Below are 17,716 nucleotides of genomic sequence, written 5' to 3'. Positions count from 1 at the left end.
CCACCAGAACCACCCCAAACAAAATTCCATGGTTTTGGTGGAACCAGGATGCCCAGCAAGAGAAGAGGAATGACACCATTCCAATACCATATCACGGAGATCAGGGGGAATAAACAATTTATCCTCACGATACAGCAACCCAGTTCTTAGGGAAAACAAAGGTTGTGACAACCAGGGTGTAAGATCAATCTTTGCCAGTTCTATCCGAACCAAGTCATTAAAGTCATCAATGGAAATGCTGCCCACTATTCTCTCAGGAGCTATGAAGGAACACCTCTCTTTCTCAACTGTCAGGTTAGTGTGTTTCACATGGATACGGGACAAAGCATCCGATTTTAACTGTTGTACCGCGGGCCTATAAGTAATGATAAAATCATACTCATTAAAGAATGAAACCCACCTCATCTGACGAGGGGTTATTGCTCGTGCTGACCTGAAGAACTCCAGGTTCTTATGATCAGTGAAGATAGTTATCGGATGCCGAGCACCCCACAAATGATGGCGCCACTCTTCGAAGGATAATTTAATGGCCAACAATTCACGCTCCGCAACTGTGTAATTCCTCTCAGCGGGCAGCAAGGTTTTGGAGAAAAAGGCAATCGGATGCATATATCCATTCTCTTCATCTCTCTGGGACAACACCCCACCTACTGCACACAACGAAGCATCCGCTTCCACAAAGAAAGGCAAAGTAGGGTCAGGATGAACCAAAACAGGAGCTGTCGTGAACCTTTCAATCAATAGATCTAGGGAAGACTGAGCATGATCTGACCAAACAAAAGGCACCCCCTTGCGTAACAACACCGTCATAGGTGCCACAATTTCAGAGAAATGCGAAATAAACCGCCGATAAAAATTGGCGAACCCAAGGAGGACTTGAATATCTCGTACACAAGTGGGAGACGGCCAAGAAGTGATAGCTTCTGTTTTCTTGGGATCCATCATGATCCCCCGTTCGGAAATCACAAATCCCAAAAATTCCACTTTAGACGTATGAAAGCTACACTTCTCAAGTCGAACATACAACTGATGTTCCTTCAGACGCTGCAAAACCTGTCCTACATGGACTTCGTGCTCCTCAACAGTGGTAGAAAACACAAGGATATCGTCTATGTAGACTATAACGCTCAAATCCAAATATTCCCTCAACACCTCGTTAATGAAAAACTGAAAAGCAGCCGGCGCGTTACATAGCCCAAACGGCATAACACAATATTCATACAGGCCGAATTTGGTCCGGAAGGCAGTTTTCCATTCATCGCCTTCACGGACACGGATGAGATGGTAAGCACCCCTGAGATCTAATTTGGTGAAAACCGTCGCATGCTTCAGTTGATCAAGCAACACAGGTATCAAGGGAAGTGGGTACTTGTTCTTAATCGTACCCTTATTGAGCGCTCTATAGTCTACACATGCCCGAAGTCCACCTTCCTTTTTCGGAATAAAAAAGATAGCCGATGACACTGGCGAGGAGGAGGGACGAATGAACCCTTTCTACAACATCTCTTCAATATACTCCTTCAAATGCTGTTCCTCAGGGCCCGACAAGGCATAAACTCGACTACAAGGCAACGTAGCCCCAGGCAGCAGGTCAATCCGGCAGTCAAAAGAGCGATGCGGGGGGAGTTCCCTAGCCTTCCCTTTATCAAATACATCGCTATAAGCCGAATAAGATTCAGGGACCCCTAAAGCTTCCTCCGTTCCTCCAGAACTAGCAGCACAAGTCAAAGGGGTAATCCAATCAGTGGCGACCTTGTAACAATCCTGTAAACAATGAACGGAGTCTAGGGTTACTGTTCTCCTTATCCAATCTATCTTGGGGTTGTGTGTCTGCAACCATGGTACTCCCAAGACGACTCCGAAAGAAGGGGCATCGATCAAATCAAAACCTATTTCCTCTGAGTGACCATTATCACCTATCATACATAGAGGTTCGGTCTGACGTGTAATGGTACCAGATGACAATTCAGTACCGTCGATAGCCCGAACCGGTTCAGGTTGTTCCTTGTAAACCCAGGGAACTCCAATCCTCTCGGCTAACTTAATATCCATAAAGTTCCCCGTAGCCCCGGAGTCTAACAGAGCCGACACAGGAGCCCTATGGTTGTTAGATATCACCAAACAGACGGTGATGGTGAAATGTCTGGGGACTCTCTTCACTATTCCGGGAATTTGATACGGAGTACAAGGAACCAGAGAGTCCACATGCAGGGCATCCCTGTGCACACAAGCCACTGCCTTCCGGGATGGTTCCTTGGAAGGTTTCACGGGGCAATCCCTCGTATAATGTCCCTCATGACCACAATATAAACATAAGTTGTTGGTTCGACGCCTTTCTTTTTCTACTGAAGAGAGCGGTCCTGTAACTCCACCTATCTCCATCGGTTCAGGGGTCTGTTTTAGGTCCCCCCGGGTTCCCCGAGAGTCACTCCGAAAAGTTAGAGGGCGTGACTGAAAGGATCTGGTTCTTTCTCCCTTTCTTTCCAATAACCGGTGATTCAACTTCACCACCAAATCAATAAACTCATTACAATCAGAAGGAGGATTAACCACCTGGGAAACCACATCCTTTAGTTCTTCACTTAACCCCTGATAGAAAATGGAAGTACGCTTATCAACAGGCCAATGGGTTTCGGACACTAATCTATTGAAGGTGGATACATAAGTAAGTAGATCTTGTTTACCTTGCCTTAACTTCAATAGTTCGGCGTCACTAGCCTGCATAAACGCATGTTTGGCAAACAAGGCGTGCATCATGTCTTTGAACAAATCATAATCGTTCAGAACGGGATCATTGTTCTCCACCAAAGGCACCGCCCAGGTTGCTGCTGTCCCTGCCAAATAGGAAATTACAAATGCCACTTTGGCGGAATCATTAGGAAAAGCTGTGGGTCTACACAGAAAGTGGAGCTGGCACTGATTCATGAATACCGCAAATTTATTCGAGTCCCCCGTAAAACGTTCAGGGACCGCTAAAGGGACCGGAATGGGTGTGGTAACATTCACAGTCATGGGGGCAGAGCTACTACTGGCTCCTCGTTCAAATTGAAAGGTGGCAGGATGTATCACTGGTTTTCCTGCTCCCAAACTCCCCAATTCTCGGGACCTAGCCACATCCAACTCCCTACGCAAACCCTGGTTCTCATGTTTAACATCCTGCAATTGTGTCTGTAAAGCAGTTATGGCACCCATTAACTCCTGCATAGTGGGGACCCTGTCTTCCCACCCACTTTCCTCCCTCTTATCTACATCCATCCTCGCTCGGGCAGCGCAACTATTCGTAGGCTTGGTTTTCTGTCAATTTATCTCCCACTTGGAACCACGCTGCAGGAGCGACGATATTCCCTTCTCTCTACCCCCACACAAACTGCAGGCCACGATATAAATACCAATGTACTCTACAGCCTGGGCCAGGAGAGAGGGAAGAGTAAAAAATAATAATCCCCGGGAGGAGGAAGGCTTCGGGGGCCCAGGTAGTCTCCTGATTAATCTCATGTACTTCCTTTAGCATACAATGTATCTTGTTCCCTGCAGAGGAGAAACAAACAGAAAGGAGCACTTATAAATATCACCTCCGGGTCTGTCTCTCTAAGCACATACAACACCCAGTACCAAACACAACCTCTACCCTCCTTCTTACCCGTTGTGGATTTCAGCAGGGCTGCATAGGAGACTCCTTTCCTCACTACAGCGAGGAAGCCTTCAAAACGGAACACCACTCCAATATAGTGTACCTTGCTCCTAAGTACACGTTAGGGGAAAAAAAGTGCTTGGACTAAAAAAAAAACGTTTTCAATTCTGTAGAGCCGAATTAACTCTCCACACTTCTCGCTTCCCGAAAAAACCCGTGGCCACAAAGGTAACTAAAGAGAAACGTAAAAAAATCGCTGGTTCGTAAGTAGAACCAAAAGTCTTACACAAAAACGCCGAGTGTAACACAACACCCGGAAATGACCACACCGGCAAGAAGGCAATGTTCGTGCGCAGCCGCGCACATGAATCCAAATCCTTATCGGTAGCAAGTTACGTCACTTGCAGAGTCCCAATCACCCACGTCGGTAATCCAATCCCCGTTTTCAGGGAAAAAAGGTACTTTGAACGTCAGAACGAAGCCTCGCTCTGACTCTCGATACTGTCCCAGGTAGCACAAACACGAACTCAGCAAAATTCCCCAGAGCACGGTCCACAGATAGATAACGTGACCGAGAGTAAACCAAGCACCGACTGCCTGGCGTCCGGTCATTAAATGCAATCACATGGGTAATGAGGGGAGGAGGGTTTTCAAAATCATGTGCATAGAGAGAGGACTATTCGCAACCCATTCTAATTCCCAACACTGTGATAGTTGAGGACTGCCTGAAACTCTGAGAAGGATACACAAAATATTCTGTGAAGGAAAAGTGGTTCTAGATGAATTGTTGGAAGGTTAGTTTTAATGTTGGTGTCGGATCAAGAAATACCAGGTGAATGATGTTATGATGATGGAATTGCAAGTGGCACTTTATGACTTTGGAAACATGTAGTTTGGATAAAGATGGCGTAGGTTGTTCTCGTAGGGAGTGACATGATTTTGGCTATCTGATTTAACCCCCGCTTTCCACCACCCCAGAATGCAAGCCTCCCAAGCTGAGGAATACGAAGTCCCGGTACCTGGTACCTAGGAGTGGATATCTGCGCAGACGGAGATAGCGGAGCTGCTGATCGCAGGCTGCAGGGGGTTTGAGAGAGGCCTCTCTCAGACTGTGTTTTGAGGTTTGACGTGCAGTGGCGTTCAGAACGCTTCTATGATGCTGCCTAAATTCAGCACAAGAGGAAGAGGGGCGATGTTGCAGACTGGACCGCTCGATTCACCCCGGAGGGATGCAGCAGAAGCGGAGACGACTCCCGTGGCAGCCCAAGAACCCAGACGGAGGCCCCGCGCTGAGAATCCCTCGGACGGGAAAGAGAGGGGAACGGGTTCACAGCCCCAGCCACCGCGGTCCGTTATTGACTTGCTCCGGGGGCCCGGCGCTCAAGAAAAACGGATGGAGGAGCAGCCAGGAGCTGGAACCGGTTGTGAGAGAAGGAAAGTCATCGGTAAGCCACCATTGGGGCCGGAGGACGTGGTGAATGATATCGAGACATTTAGTGGGATACCACAGGGGGCAATATTCAAGACTATGCCCGCATTATCCCCAGAGCTAAAGGGGGATACAGGAGTCATAGGAGAGATAGGTGCCCCAGGAGAAACCCAGGGGAATTCCATAGAAGTTTCCATTGTTGAGCCTCTTATAGGTGAAATTAGTGTTTCTGCCTCTAATGCCTCTAATGCGCTTCATGTAGGGGGCACTGGGGGCAGTGAGCTACAACAGGATGGAGCAAATTCATCTTCCCAAGCAGATCCTGCAGTTCTGGGAGATCCCACAAATGAGGGGGAGGCCCCCGGAGATGCTGGGTGGAGCCCGATTGAGCAATCTGGTAGGACTGGACAATAGTCTAAAGGGCAAGAGTCAAGGATTAAAAGGCTTGAGAAAGGGACGGAGAAAGAACCCTTAGGGTCTTCAAGGGTACATAGGCTGCCAGGGGAGAAGGACGTCGACTCAGAAGCGAATGATTTTTACTCCCTGTCCGATGCCACTTGGTCAGGTCTGGGATCAGATACGGGATCTAAAATAGAATCTAGCGAGGAGGACAGTGGCTCTGACAAAGGAACTAGGGGCAGGCAAAACACTCCGGCTACCCGAAAGACAAACTCCAGAGCCCCCAGTAGAGAATCCTAACCAGCATGAGCTGAGGTGGGAGTATTCCTACGGGGATCAATTGGTGGGGATCCAAAAACAACCAATCAAGGAAGCAGAAGTAACCCAGGCACCCCCACATTGGAATCAATTCTACAGTGCATTGTAGCACACCGTGAGGAAGCCCGAATGAAGAGCAAACGTGCACAAAATGTAGCACTGAAACTTCAGGGGGCTGTCAGAAAAATTGGAAGAACTTGTAATAACATCTGCGACCGGATGACCGAAGTCGAGTCAAGAACTGCTACGTTAGAGGTGGATCTTGCTGGTTCAAAGGGGCAAGTGGAGGCGCACGAGGCACAACTGGTAGACATCCAATGGAAGCTCGAAGAGAGTGGGAATCGTCAAAGAAGGAACAACTTACGATTCCTCTGGATCCCGGAAGGGAAGGAGGGATCAGACGCAAGCGAATTTATGGTACTGCTGTTGCAAAAATCCTTCCCAGATTTAAAAGGTTGGAGGTGGTCGCAGGAAATCCAGAGGGGGCACCGAGTTCCATTCAATATACGTCAGCCAATTCGCCCCGACGCCAAACCTCGGGCAATATTAGTTTACTTCGGGAACTTCCTATTGAGGCAAAGCGTGTTCGAGAAGGCCAGACCAGATGCACAACGGGCGGCTGATGGGTTCTCTTTCTTCACCAGGCCAGATTTCTGCCACATTACAGTGGAACAAAGATGGCGCTTACGCCAAATGATTACTCAGTTTCAGGAAAAGGGGACATAAGCCTTCTTACTAAATCCGTCCCGGTTAAAAGTTGTATGGAATGATCGTGTCAGAGTCTTCACCTCAGAGATCAAGGCTAAGGAGTTTTTAGACTCCTTAGGGGCAAATGACTCTCGAGGGGTGTTGGCTGACAAGATACGTGTCGGATTGACTAAAGCCAGGGGACAGTATCTAATCAAGATTAATCAGGACCCCACAGGACACCATCTTCTGGTCGCAAGACTGTCTGAGCTTTTTCCTTTTTACTACTGGGTTGTAAAATGCTGACATGGTGGGAGGTTCTAGTAAATGTGTAGGAATAGAATGTGGGGGGGTTGAGAGAAGTGGGGGGAAATATTTGTTCTTTTTTTGTTCTTTTCTGTTCATATGTCACCCTAGCGAGGAAAAACCACCAATCATCACCCAACAGACCTAGTTAGGTCTGTTGCTTCAAGACACAGGGAGGGGAGAGGGGGGAGGGGGGAGGGGAAGGGTGGATCTGGGAGGGAGGTGGGGAAAAATATAACAAAATTCAGGAAAGTAGAACACTGTATTACAAATAAGACCAGGGCTTCACGTAATCTGAAGGAATGGTTTAAGAAGCAAAGTAGGCAAAAGAAGGTACCAAGGAAAATGCCGGGATGGGTAAGCTAACTTTTGGATGATTAAGATCGGGAGCTGAATGATTGAGTGAAGAGAGGTAGGACTGGTGAAATATTGTGAACTCTAGGTCCGGACTTTATATGTCAGCAGGAGACTCACATTCCTTGGCAGAAAAGAGGTTTAATTATATTCCAGGTTTCACACAAGCAATTTGCTCATCACAGACCTCTAATACCAGAGGGGTTGCAATTCATATATCTAACCGGCTTCCACCCATCAAACGGACATTATCTGACAAATGGGGCAGGTGGGCAATTGCCCTAATTCCTAGCTTTGGTACACTCTGCACTATTTATGGGTTAAATTTAGATGACGCCGATCTACTGGCAGAACTAGAAATTGAGCTCGCCTCCTGGCCAGCCCCACTGATTAACTGTGGGGATTTTAATATTCATATTGATGCAAGCGGGGTGGGTAGGGGTGGGTACCAAGTAGGAAGCCACGAGTCTTTCAAGCCTTACAGGCATTAGCTGATAGTCATGGGCCGGTAGACATATGGCCTATTAAAAAAATAGGAGACCCAGGATACACATTCTATTCATGCCCACACAGAAAATATGTAAGGCTAAATTACTTCTTTATTCCCATTTCGCTAGTAAAAAATGCACAGATCAGGAAGCTACCTAGGTTCTTTCAGACCACAATCCTTTCATTTTGGATATTGAAATTCCGTGGTATATAAAAACCACAGTAAAATGGACCTTGGACCTTCAACAGGAAACTATTAGCTACTAATGGCTTTATCGATCATGTTAGGGGCTGGAGTACCCAAGGGAAATCGTATGGGACGCTTATAAAGCAGGGCTTAGGGGGGAGGTAATTAGCTTCATAGGGTTCCATAGGAAAGAACAGCAAGAGGTTATATGCACACTTCTGCAGGAGCTGAGTATATAGGAAACAGAGCATTTGGCAACTATCGTACAAAAACAGACTCAGTTGCAATTGGATGTTGAATTAAAAGTAATTAGTACTAAGGCTAAAATAAATGGGGTGTATAATAAATTAATAGCTGAAAGGTTTCAAACTGGTTGGCAAGATCATTATGAATATGGAGAAGTGACAGGGAAGCATCTTGAAGTTCGGATTAGACAAAGGGCAGCTGCAAGTTGTCTCACGAAGCTGAAAAGGAAGGATGGTACAATTTCTAATGAAACTCAAGAGATAATTGAAAAATTTCAAGACTTTTATCAAGACCTTTATAACTCTAGGCTTAGCGCCTCAGCAGTAGCGGGCGCTGGTTCTGGAATATCGCCTCTGACTCAAGAACTAGAAGCAGACATTACATTGGAGGAGATTAACAAGGCATTATCGTTAATGGCTTCAGGGACGTCGGCAGGCCCAGATGGGTTATCAATGGAGATATACAAAGCTTTTCACAGGGAACTAGACCCTCTCCTGTTAGATCTGTTTTTAGCAGTACAGCAGAAAGGGATTCCACCCAAATCATGGATGAGACTAGTATAGTCATATTCTTGAAGAAGGGGAAGGCTGCGGAAGATCCAGCCTCCTATAGACCAATCTCGCTGATGAATGCTGATGAGAAGCTTTATTCTGAAATCCTAGCGCGGAGGCTATCTAAGATAATTGACTCTCTGGTAAGTCCGTGGCAACACGGTTTTATCCCGGGCAGAGGCACAACCGACTACATTCATAGGGTAATATCACTATTTAATAATGCAGATATCTCAAGGCAACAGATGTCATTAATATTATTGGACGCCGAAAAAACGTTTGATCAAGTGGAGTGGGTTTATCTTTGGCAGAACTTAAGGTCAAATGGCTCTGGACCACGTATTTTAACCGCCCTAAGAGCTTTGCATGTTCAATCATATGCAAAAATACAACTGATGGGGCGGGAGTCGGGCAGGTTAAGATCGCCAGGGAGACAAGGCAGGGTTGCCTATGCTCCCCTATCCTTTTCGCACTATATATAGACCCGCTTATCAGAGCAATAATAAACAATCCGGCAATTAAGCCGGTAGTGGTCAGGGGGTACAGTACTAAGGTTTCAGATTACACAGATGACATTGCGGTTGTCACCCCCGACCCTAAGGTGGCAATAGGAAGAATTGAAAACTTGGCTCAGGAGTTTGGGAAGCAATCTGGGTAAGGGCTAAATGCAGATAAAACTAAGATTGTTTGCTCTAAGTCAGTTACCTGGCAGGATTCTAGGAGGACGGAGGTAGCCACCTATTTAGGGATCTCCAGTTCAGCAGATGTTGGGACAATCTGGAATATTAATACAAACCCTCCTATTAGTAAAATAGGGGCTGACTTAAAATGAATGGCTAATCTGCATTTATCTATTGTTGGTAAGGCGAATGTCATAAAAATGACAATGTTCCCTAAAATATTATATGTGCTACGTTGTATACCACTGGAACCTCCAAATTTCTTTTTTTTTTAAAGTGAGGCGATCTCGCAGTTTATTTGGGGATACAAAAAAGTTAGTAGATCTCTAAAATTAATGACCCTACCACAAAACCGAGTGGGGTTGGCTGTTCCACCCTCCATCTTTGAATTAGCTTTGGGCAATTTAGCACCAGGGTTATTACTCAGACAATTGGAGAGTAGTTACTACAAGAAGACTCGTTTTAAACCTCTTAGAGCAGCTTGGAGAGTTTGGCAGAGAACTAGTAAACTGTTAAAAATTCCGAAAATCCAACGCTACCTGCTACTATGGCGCTCATCATTCTTCTCAGCCTCCCTGTATAATAAAAATTGGTAGCAAGTGGGAGCCGGCGGGCATTATCTATGTCGGAGACATTGTTAATTCAAATGGCATCATGCCATTTGTAGAGATCCAGGACCGATTTGGGATAGATCCCTGATGCTTATTCAAATATTTACAGGTTAGGGAAGCAATTGAATCAGTTACTACACAACTCACTACCCAGCCCCGCTTCCTACTTTTAGATATCTTAGTTCATAAACAACCTCAAGTGAAGGATATATATGCTATGATGATGGAAGCTAGTGATGACGATATAGTTAAAATAGAAAGCGGGTGGGCAGTTAAACTAGGAAATCAAGAGGTGGATTCATGTAGGTCCCTAGAACTGTCTAAGAAGGTTTTCTTATCTGCCAACCTCAAGGCTCAACATTTTAAAACAATATTCAGATTAAACTTCACACCAGCTAAACTTTGGGCATGGGGGAAAAGGGAGAATAATAAATGCCCAAGATGTGGACAAGGTCCGGCCGATATGGCCCATATGTTTGCTGAGTGTTGTAAACTGGGCGTGGTAAAGCAGGGGATTGAAACCTTCTTGTATAAGGTTACAGGGCGAGTGGCCTCATTAACTCCAACTTTAATTCTTTTTGGTTGGGTCGAGTCCTTGCAGCTAGAAATATCCCAAGTTTATTTTTGTTTTATGGTGACAGCAACCCTACGCATATTGATTGCTTCAAAGTGGAAGGATGAGGATCCCCTGACATTTCAGGCTTGGTACGCCAGGTTTTTACATATATTTAACTTGGAGATGGCATTGTATAATTGCAAGGGAAGTAGAGCCGGGAAAAAAGGGTTGCAAATCTAGGGGCCTCTGGTGGAGCAACAAGGTTAGGGGTGACCTCCGTCATCAAGCTTAAAGAAAATATACAATATATATTTTGATGTTTTTGATCTTACGAATGGCTGTCTCCATTGGTTTTCCCTGGCCCCTTTTCTCCGTGTCATTTTCCTGGCTCGTTTTCGCTCTTTTTTTTATTTCTTTTTTCTTTCTCTTTGCTTTTCTTTTTGCTGTTGTTTTCTTTTTGTATTGGCCACTGTACTATGTCGTATGATTATATTTCTTTGGAATCAGTGTAACTTTACTGAAATTAATAAAAAGGAGATGAAGCTTTGTATACAGCAATCAGGTGCATGATATGATTTGTTCACTTGAGCTTTATTGTGTTGGTGATCTGGGAGAAATAAAAGAATAATAAGAATAAAAATGAATGAAATGTTTGAGGGAAGGACCGGCAATCGGTGATAGATATATGTATAGACAATTACTACCTCAATATTTAGGTTTAATAATTGTGCATGAGTGAGGTTTTACGGATGTTTTATACAATTAGAAACATTTCTTAGAATTGTCGGTTTTAATGATAATATTTATTCATCAACTATATATAATTTATTATCAATTTAATCCCATGATAAATGAATGCATACAATTTATTTTTCGAGAAATTAAGGTTTCAAAATATTTGCCTATCTGGACGTTTGGGTCCAATGGACTCCCGCAAGAGTCTTGCAGGAGCGCTAATTAAAAAATACAGAATTCTGATTGGCAAGGGAAGCTTTTTCCCTTGGGCCAATTTGCTCCCACAGGAGTCAGACTCCAGCTGGAGTTATTGCTCTGAGCACTCAGAAAGGTTGCCAGCAACATGAGAAAAATGCTGAAGGTAGCCATTACAGGCCTTGGAGACTTCGTACCCTGTTGTTAGACCTGGCACCATTGGCGTGGGTCTCCCTTCCATTTTTGCTGTTTCCTCATGTGTTTTTGCTGGTGTTAGAGGCTTTGGGCACTGTGCCACTGCTATTCAGTGCCAAAGTGCAAGTGCTCACTATTGTAAATTCATGTTTGGCTATTTTGGTTTACTTGTCAGACCCTAGTCTAGTGCACTGAGTGTGCCAGGGCGTGTAATCCAAATGCTGCTGGTGGGCCTGCAGCACTGGTTGTGCCACTCAAGGAAGCAGCCTGGTAAAATGTGTCTAAGGTCTGCCATTGCAGAGCCTGTGTGCAGTCTGGTACTGTCATGCTGACTGGGCAAGTGCACCCACTTGCCAGTCCCTAAACCTTCCCTTTTCTTCATATCAGTCACCCCTATAGTAGGCCCAAGGGCAGGGTGCATTGTAAGTATGAGGTAGGACAAGCCCTGATGTGTGTGGCATTTCCTAATAGTGAATTACAGCCATTTTCGTTTTTCACTATTGCAAGGCTACCTGTTCCTCATAGGCCAAAATGGGCTGTTAGACGTGTTACAATTTATAATCCTAATAGGCTTAGAGAACATGGTAGAAATTTGAGTTTAGTATGCCTGAACTCAGAATAATATAATACATCTTGTAGTAAAGTTTATTTTAATATTCTGTGTTTGCAAATACCACTTTTAGAAAGTAGGTATTTGCTTGTCTAAGCATTCAAACCTGCCTCTGCTAGGTTGTGTATTCCTATGTCTGGTTTCTGTGAGTGACAGGGCTGGGGAATTCCAAGAGACAGGCTGAGTCACTCAGTGGTGAATAGAGAGATCTGCATCTAGATTGGAGGGAGGAGTGAACCTGAACTCTGAATACGGCTCTGCCTGCCTTCCACAATGCTGGCTCCACCCCCTGGGGAGCAGCTGGTGTCTCTGCCCTGCACACTGAAAGAAGAGAAGGAGTTCCGTCAACAAAGTGCTCCAGGACTGTACTTGCCTTCCACAATGCTGGCTCCACCTCCTGTGGGGTGTCTGATGTGCATGCCCTGCACTATGAAAGGAAAGGAGAAGTCTTGTAAACAGAGTGCTTTGGACTGGGCAAAGGCCCCTCTCCCCTCAGAAAACAAAGGATTTCTGGGTATAAATATTGGGACCCTGATCCCATGAAATTAGATCACTTTGGACTACAAGGAGAGACTATTCCCAAGCAGCTGAAGTGCTGCTTGGGGGATTGGCCTGCAGTGATTGCCTTACTGCCACAGGAAGGAGAAAGGAACTTTGTGTACTTTGCTGTCAACTTGTGAAGGATCTCCAAGGGCTTGGAAAAGAGCTTGCCTCCTGCTGAAGTCTCAGGGACAACAGACTTCACCCCCCCCAGCTCCCCAGAGTTCTTGTGGAAGTGCCTGCTGCTGTTTTGGGCCTTCTGAGGAACTGCGTGTCGCAAGGAGCTGGAAGCGCGACTCAACGAGAAGAAGGGTGTCTCCATCGCTGTGCCTGCCGTCGCAACTCCTGAGAAAGGAGGGTGTCGCCACTGGAACTGTTGCACTGCACCGCAACGGAGAGAAGCGTGTCGCCGTCGCTGCTGCTGCCGTCGCAACTCCGAAGAAGGAGGGTGTCACCGCTGGAGCTGTCGCACTGCACCACATCAGGAGAAAAATCTTGCAAAGACGTCGGAGCGTGTCGCCATCACTGTGCCTGCCGTCGCAACTCCGAAGCAGGAAGGTGTCACCGCTGGAACTGTTGCATTGCACCGCATCGACCAAGAGCACCTCGCATTCCCGAGAAGCGTGCCGCCGTCGGAGCTGCTGCCGTTGCATCTTGGATGTTGCCACTGTAGTTGTTGCATCAAACGGAAGCTTCACGCATCGTGGAGAAGAGCGTCGCCGCTGAAGCTGTTGCCGTCGAATCGTAACGGTGTCACCGCTGCAGTCCACGCATCGAACCGAGGACTTCTCGCATCCCCGAGAAGCGTGCCGCATCTGGAAAATCTTCACGTCTTTATTTCTTTGCACCTGATTTTGCCTCATTTACCATCTCTGAGACTTTGCTTGTTGTGGAAGGGCAACGCAACTCAAGGTACATTGACGCAGAGTGTTGCGTCTAAGAACTGAACTGAACTAAGCTTAAATCTACCATCTTAAAGTAACCATAGTGTGTATTTTTGTCGTTTATGGTCTTGTGGTAACTCTATATTAAGTCTACTTATTTTTTATATAAAACCTGTGTGGTGTCCATTTGTAGTGTTGTCACTGGGTTACTGTATGTGGTGTATGTGGTCACAAGTGCTTAACTTACAACACCTCTGAAATAAGCCTTGACTGCTCGCGCCAAGTAACCTAGAGGGTGAGCAGGGGTTATTTTAGGTGTGTAATCCCCTTGTACTGACTTGAGGAAAGGGTCCCTACTTGTCACAAGTACCTACCTGTGCCAACTAGAGACCCTCAAATCTAACATTGGTAGGTAGCGGAAGGGATTCTGCATTTGCATTTGTGACTCACGTACAGTGACTGGTGAACACTACTTAGTGAGTGCAGACCAAAACGATACTGCTTACTTTTTGGTAGATTCCTTTTGTTTGCCTATTTTTGAAAGACGCCTAATTCAGTAGAGAGAGCAGAATATTTAGCCTCCCTAATTGTGAATGGGAAGAGGAGAGGCTGGAATGCTACACAGTAAAGCAGATGAAGTACTTTTGCAAGAAATTCAATGTTTCCACTTCTGGATTTAAAGTGAAGGAAGAATTCTACAAGGCGCTAAGGGCCTGCATAGAAGAAAGGAAAACACATGTGACTGAGGAGGAAGATGATGCAGAAGTACAACAGGAATAGCCATTGGGCTCAAGAGGAAGGAAGGCACCTTCCCCTGAAGGTAGCATTGGCTCTAACAAAAGTCTGTCTCCAGAGGACTTGGAGGACAGAGAGAGATCAAGAAGGAATGAAATGGAGATGACCAAGTTCAAGGTGAATAGGCAGCAGGAAATAGAAAATAGAAGGTTAGATCTTGAGGAAAAGAAAATACAGTTTGAACATGAAAAGGTTTTGAGGGAGTTGGAGTTAAAAGCTAAAAGTTTAGAAGTTACTCCCTCTAGTGGCAGCGTACCGTCAGTACATACAGAAAGTAGAGTGCATATTCTCAAGGATGTGGTGAAGGGATTTTACAAAAATGATGATATTGGTCAGTGGTTCAGAGCCTATGAGGTAGCCATGTCTTCCCACCGGGTCCCTGAGAGAGATTGGGGAGAGGGGTTGTGGGGAAGGTTCCTTAGTAAGGGGCGGGATACATTGTTAGACTTGCCTTCTGATGTCCACAATTCATACAGCCACATGAAAGATGCATTGATGTGTAGATATGGTTTGACAGCGGAGCTCTATAGGCAGAGGTTCAGGAAATGCAAAAAGTTAGAAAATAATACTTGGGTTGAATATGTCACTTTCTTTTGCAGAGCATTGGATGGTTGGGTAAAGGGCAGCAAGGTTAATGATTTTCAAGGTCTCTTTGATTTGATTGCATGGGAGCACTTGTCTGATAATTGTTTTCCAGAGCTGCGCCAGCATCTGATAGATAGCAAGCTGACTAATCCTAGGAAGCTTGCTGAGGAGGCGGACAGCTAGGTCAGTACCAGGGTCCACATGGGTCACATGGGAGACTCAGACAAAGGTGGGCAGGGTCCCCAGCAGAAGAGTGGGGGGACAAGGGTAAACAGAAGGAGTTCCTTAGAGGGCCCCAAAGTAGTCCCCAAGGGAACCCTGTGAAAGGTTCCCAGCCTCCCCCTGAGAGCAAGCAAGGGGCCCGACAGGTAGTCCTGTTCCCCAGGGGCCCCTGAAATGTTACAAGTGTGGTGACCTGGGTCCTAAGGCGAATGATACCAGATTCCGCCTGTTTGGTAAACAAGCACCTACTGGTGCTCTGCCCCGGCAGATGGCTAGTGTAGCCTTGGGGGAGGAGATGGTTGTCCAAGGTGGGTGCGGTCCCGCACAAATGACCCTTGTCTCTTTAGGAGACTGTGAGAGGGTCTCAGAAGCTCAGCTACCCAGGAACACTAAGAAATATGGACAGCGAGAGACCGTTAATGGCCAAAAGGTGGAGGCTCTTAGAGATACAGGAGCCAGTGTGACAGCTGTCAGGTGTCACCTGGTGACTCAAGAGCAGATTGTCCCTCATGCATTTTGACGAGTTGTTAACACCGTCAACACAGAGAGTCATTGTCCAATGGCTCAGGTTCCCTTTGAGTGGGGGGGTCTCTGGTACTCTTCAGGTAGCTGTGAGGCCCGCCATGCCTGTTGACTGTTTGTTGGGAAATGATTTGGAGAGCTCCCCTTGGGAAAAGGTGGAGAAAACAACTCACTTGAAGATGGTTGGACTGCACCATCGACGTGCCATTGCTGGTGTGAAGGTGGAACAAGCAGGGCTTCAACCACAGCTACTGACCAGATCTACTTATGACTGAAAGCTGTAACTGTTGGCAATATGAGCCACAGAGTAACCCTTCTAGCCTTTGTGGTGCAAGTCCACTTGTAAGATGCTCCGGTAACATGCTTGGAAGCTCGGGCGTTAACGTGAACACATAGCCACCAAACCGAGTTTCAATATCAGACAGAAACAAGATGTGTGCATCAAGTGCCACATTTACAGGTACTGAGTATTGGCGTTTAGTCGCGGGTGCTTCCACCTGAAGTTGCTGTCCCACCCCAGCCCAGCACCCTGCACAGGACAGGCAGAAGGAGTAAACCGCACAGGAGACTAACTCGCCTCGAGCATCAATGAGGCCATACGGGTCCCGGAGTCCTGCTCTGCTGCTGTCGATTAGCTTTGCTCACCTCAAGCTGTAATGAACGGTTCTAATATGAATTCCCCTTGGGGCCTGTCTCACCCGGGGGTACATAAAAACCAAGGCTGCACTTGTTTTTTTCTTTTTTTTAATTTTGCCACGGATTTGCAGATCCACCGCAATGTTGTTACAAAATTTAAAAAAAAATTCTGTTCCTCGGCGTGGTCCCTGTTGGAATCCAGCACCAGAGCTAGGGGGTCAGGGTATTCCTACCCTGCCCCATGTTTTTTTTACCTTATTTCCTGGCACTCAGCTGTGCCCGAGTCCCAAGATGACTGCCAACACTTCCTGGATGAAGTGTTGGTGGGCAATCATTTGAGTCCCTAGATATCTTTATGTCTTGTGCTTTTAATAACTCTAAAACTACTGAATGAATTTACATAAAATCACAGAAAGGTCTCTTTCTAGACCAAGAGCTAGCTTGCTGCCAAATTTAGTCTAATTCCATTCAGTGGTTCGGGCTATAGTCGTGTTCAAAATCCCCATGGGAAATTGTATGGAGAAGATCATACTAAGTTTATATGTTTTAAGTATGTGGTTTAAAAGAACTTATCAAAATATGTACCACCAAATTGAAACAAGTGCAGAGCTATGATATGGTCTTTTAATGCAAGAAACTTAAATCCCTTGTCTCCCTAAAGCCACTTTGTCGGCTCCAAAATGAAGCCTCATTCAAATTCAGACCAGCCCAACACTTACAGTCTGTCGTAGCACAGCACGGAATCCAAAGTCTGTTCTCCTTCCTTCAGCTCCTTCCCTCCAATGAGAAATATCGAATTTTCAGCCTCTCCAAGGCCAAAAAGGCACCGGGGGGAGGGTACTGCTGGCATTCCCAACCAATCAGAATCCAGGTGATCAAACTGCAGTAGAAAAGCAATGGTAGAGTGAATTTAGTCAATAACCTCACAGTGATGTGCTAAAGTAGAAAGGGCACATTTTCCATTAGATTTGGAAGTGATCTTTCAGTTCAAGCCGATGTGCTTAATACACAACAATTGGTAAGATGTTAGGAAGCCTAGCAAGACAGAGATCACTTTTAGTTGGAAGCAGAGAGGAAAAAACTAACAAGCCCAGAAAACAGCAATCTCTATCTCTCATTTTATTACACCTTCCAGAAGCATTCAATACTAATTCGGACAATTCCAATATCGGAATCCAAGGACTGTCACTACGATGGTTCTCCTTCTTCCTGACTGGAAAGAGCTAGTCAGTCAGCCAGGTACCGTACATCTTGGGAGTTTCGTAGAGATCCTTCCTAAGACCAATCCTCTTCAATGTATACGTTAACCCTCTTGCCGGCATCATCCACTCCCACAACATTAACGTTCTCTCG

At 45.9% G+C, this 17,716-nt stretch overlaps 1 protein-coding gene across 1 annotated transcript in view; it reads right to left on the bottom strand.

The window, feature by feature from the left end:
• Positions 1-17,716, bottom strand: part of KLHL40 (kelch like family member 40) — a 67,992-nt gene that overhangs the window by 31,767 nt on the left and 18,509 nt on the right. Inside the window, exon 2 of the mRNA XM_086941091.1 lies at positions 17,083-17,243. Coding sequence (XP_086797217.1) covers positions 17,083-17,243 — 161 coding nt within the window. The remainder of the gene's footprint in view (positions 1-17,082; positions 17,244-17,716) is intronic.

The sequence above is a fragment of the Lissotriton vulgaris genome, chromosome 10 (genome assembly GCF_964263255.1).
Source record: "Lissotriton vulgaris chromosome 10, aLisVul1.2, whole genome shotgun sequence".
Taxonomy (NCBI): domain Eukaryota; kingdom Metazoa; phylum Chordata; class Amphibia; order Caudata; family Salamandridae; genus Lissotriton; species Lissotriton vulgaris.
Note: the sequence above shows the minus strand (reverse complement) of the source record. Positions and strands in the feature narration are given on the sequence as shown.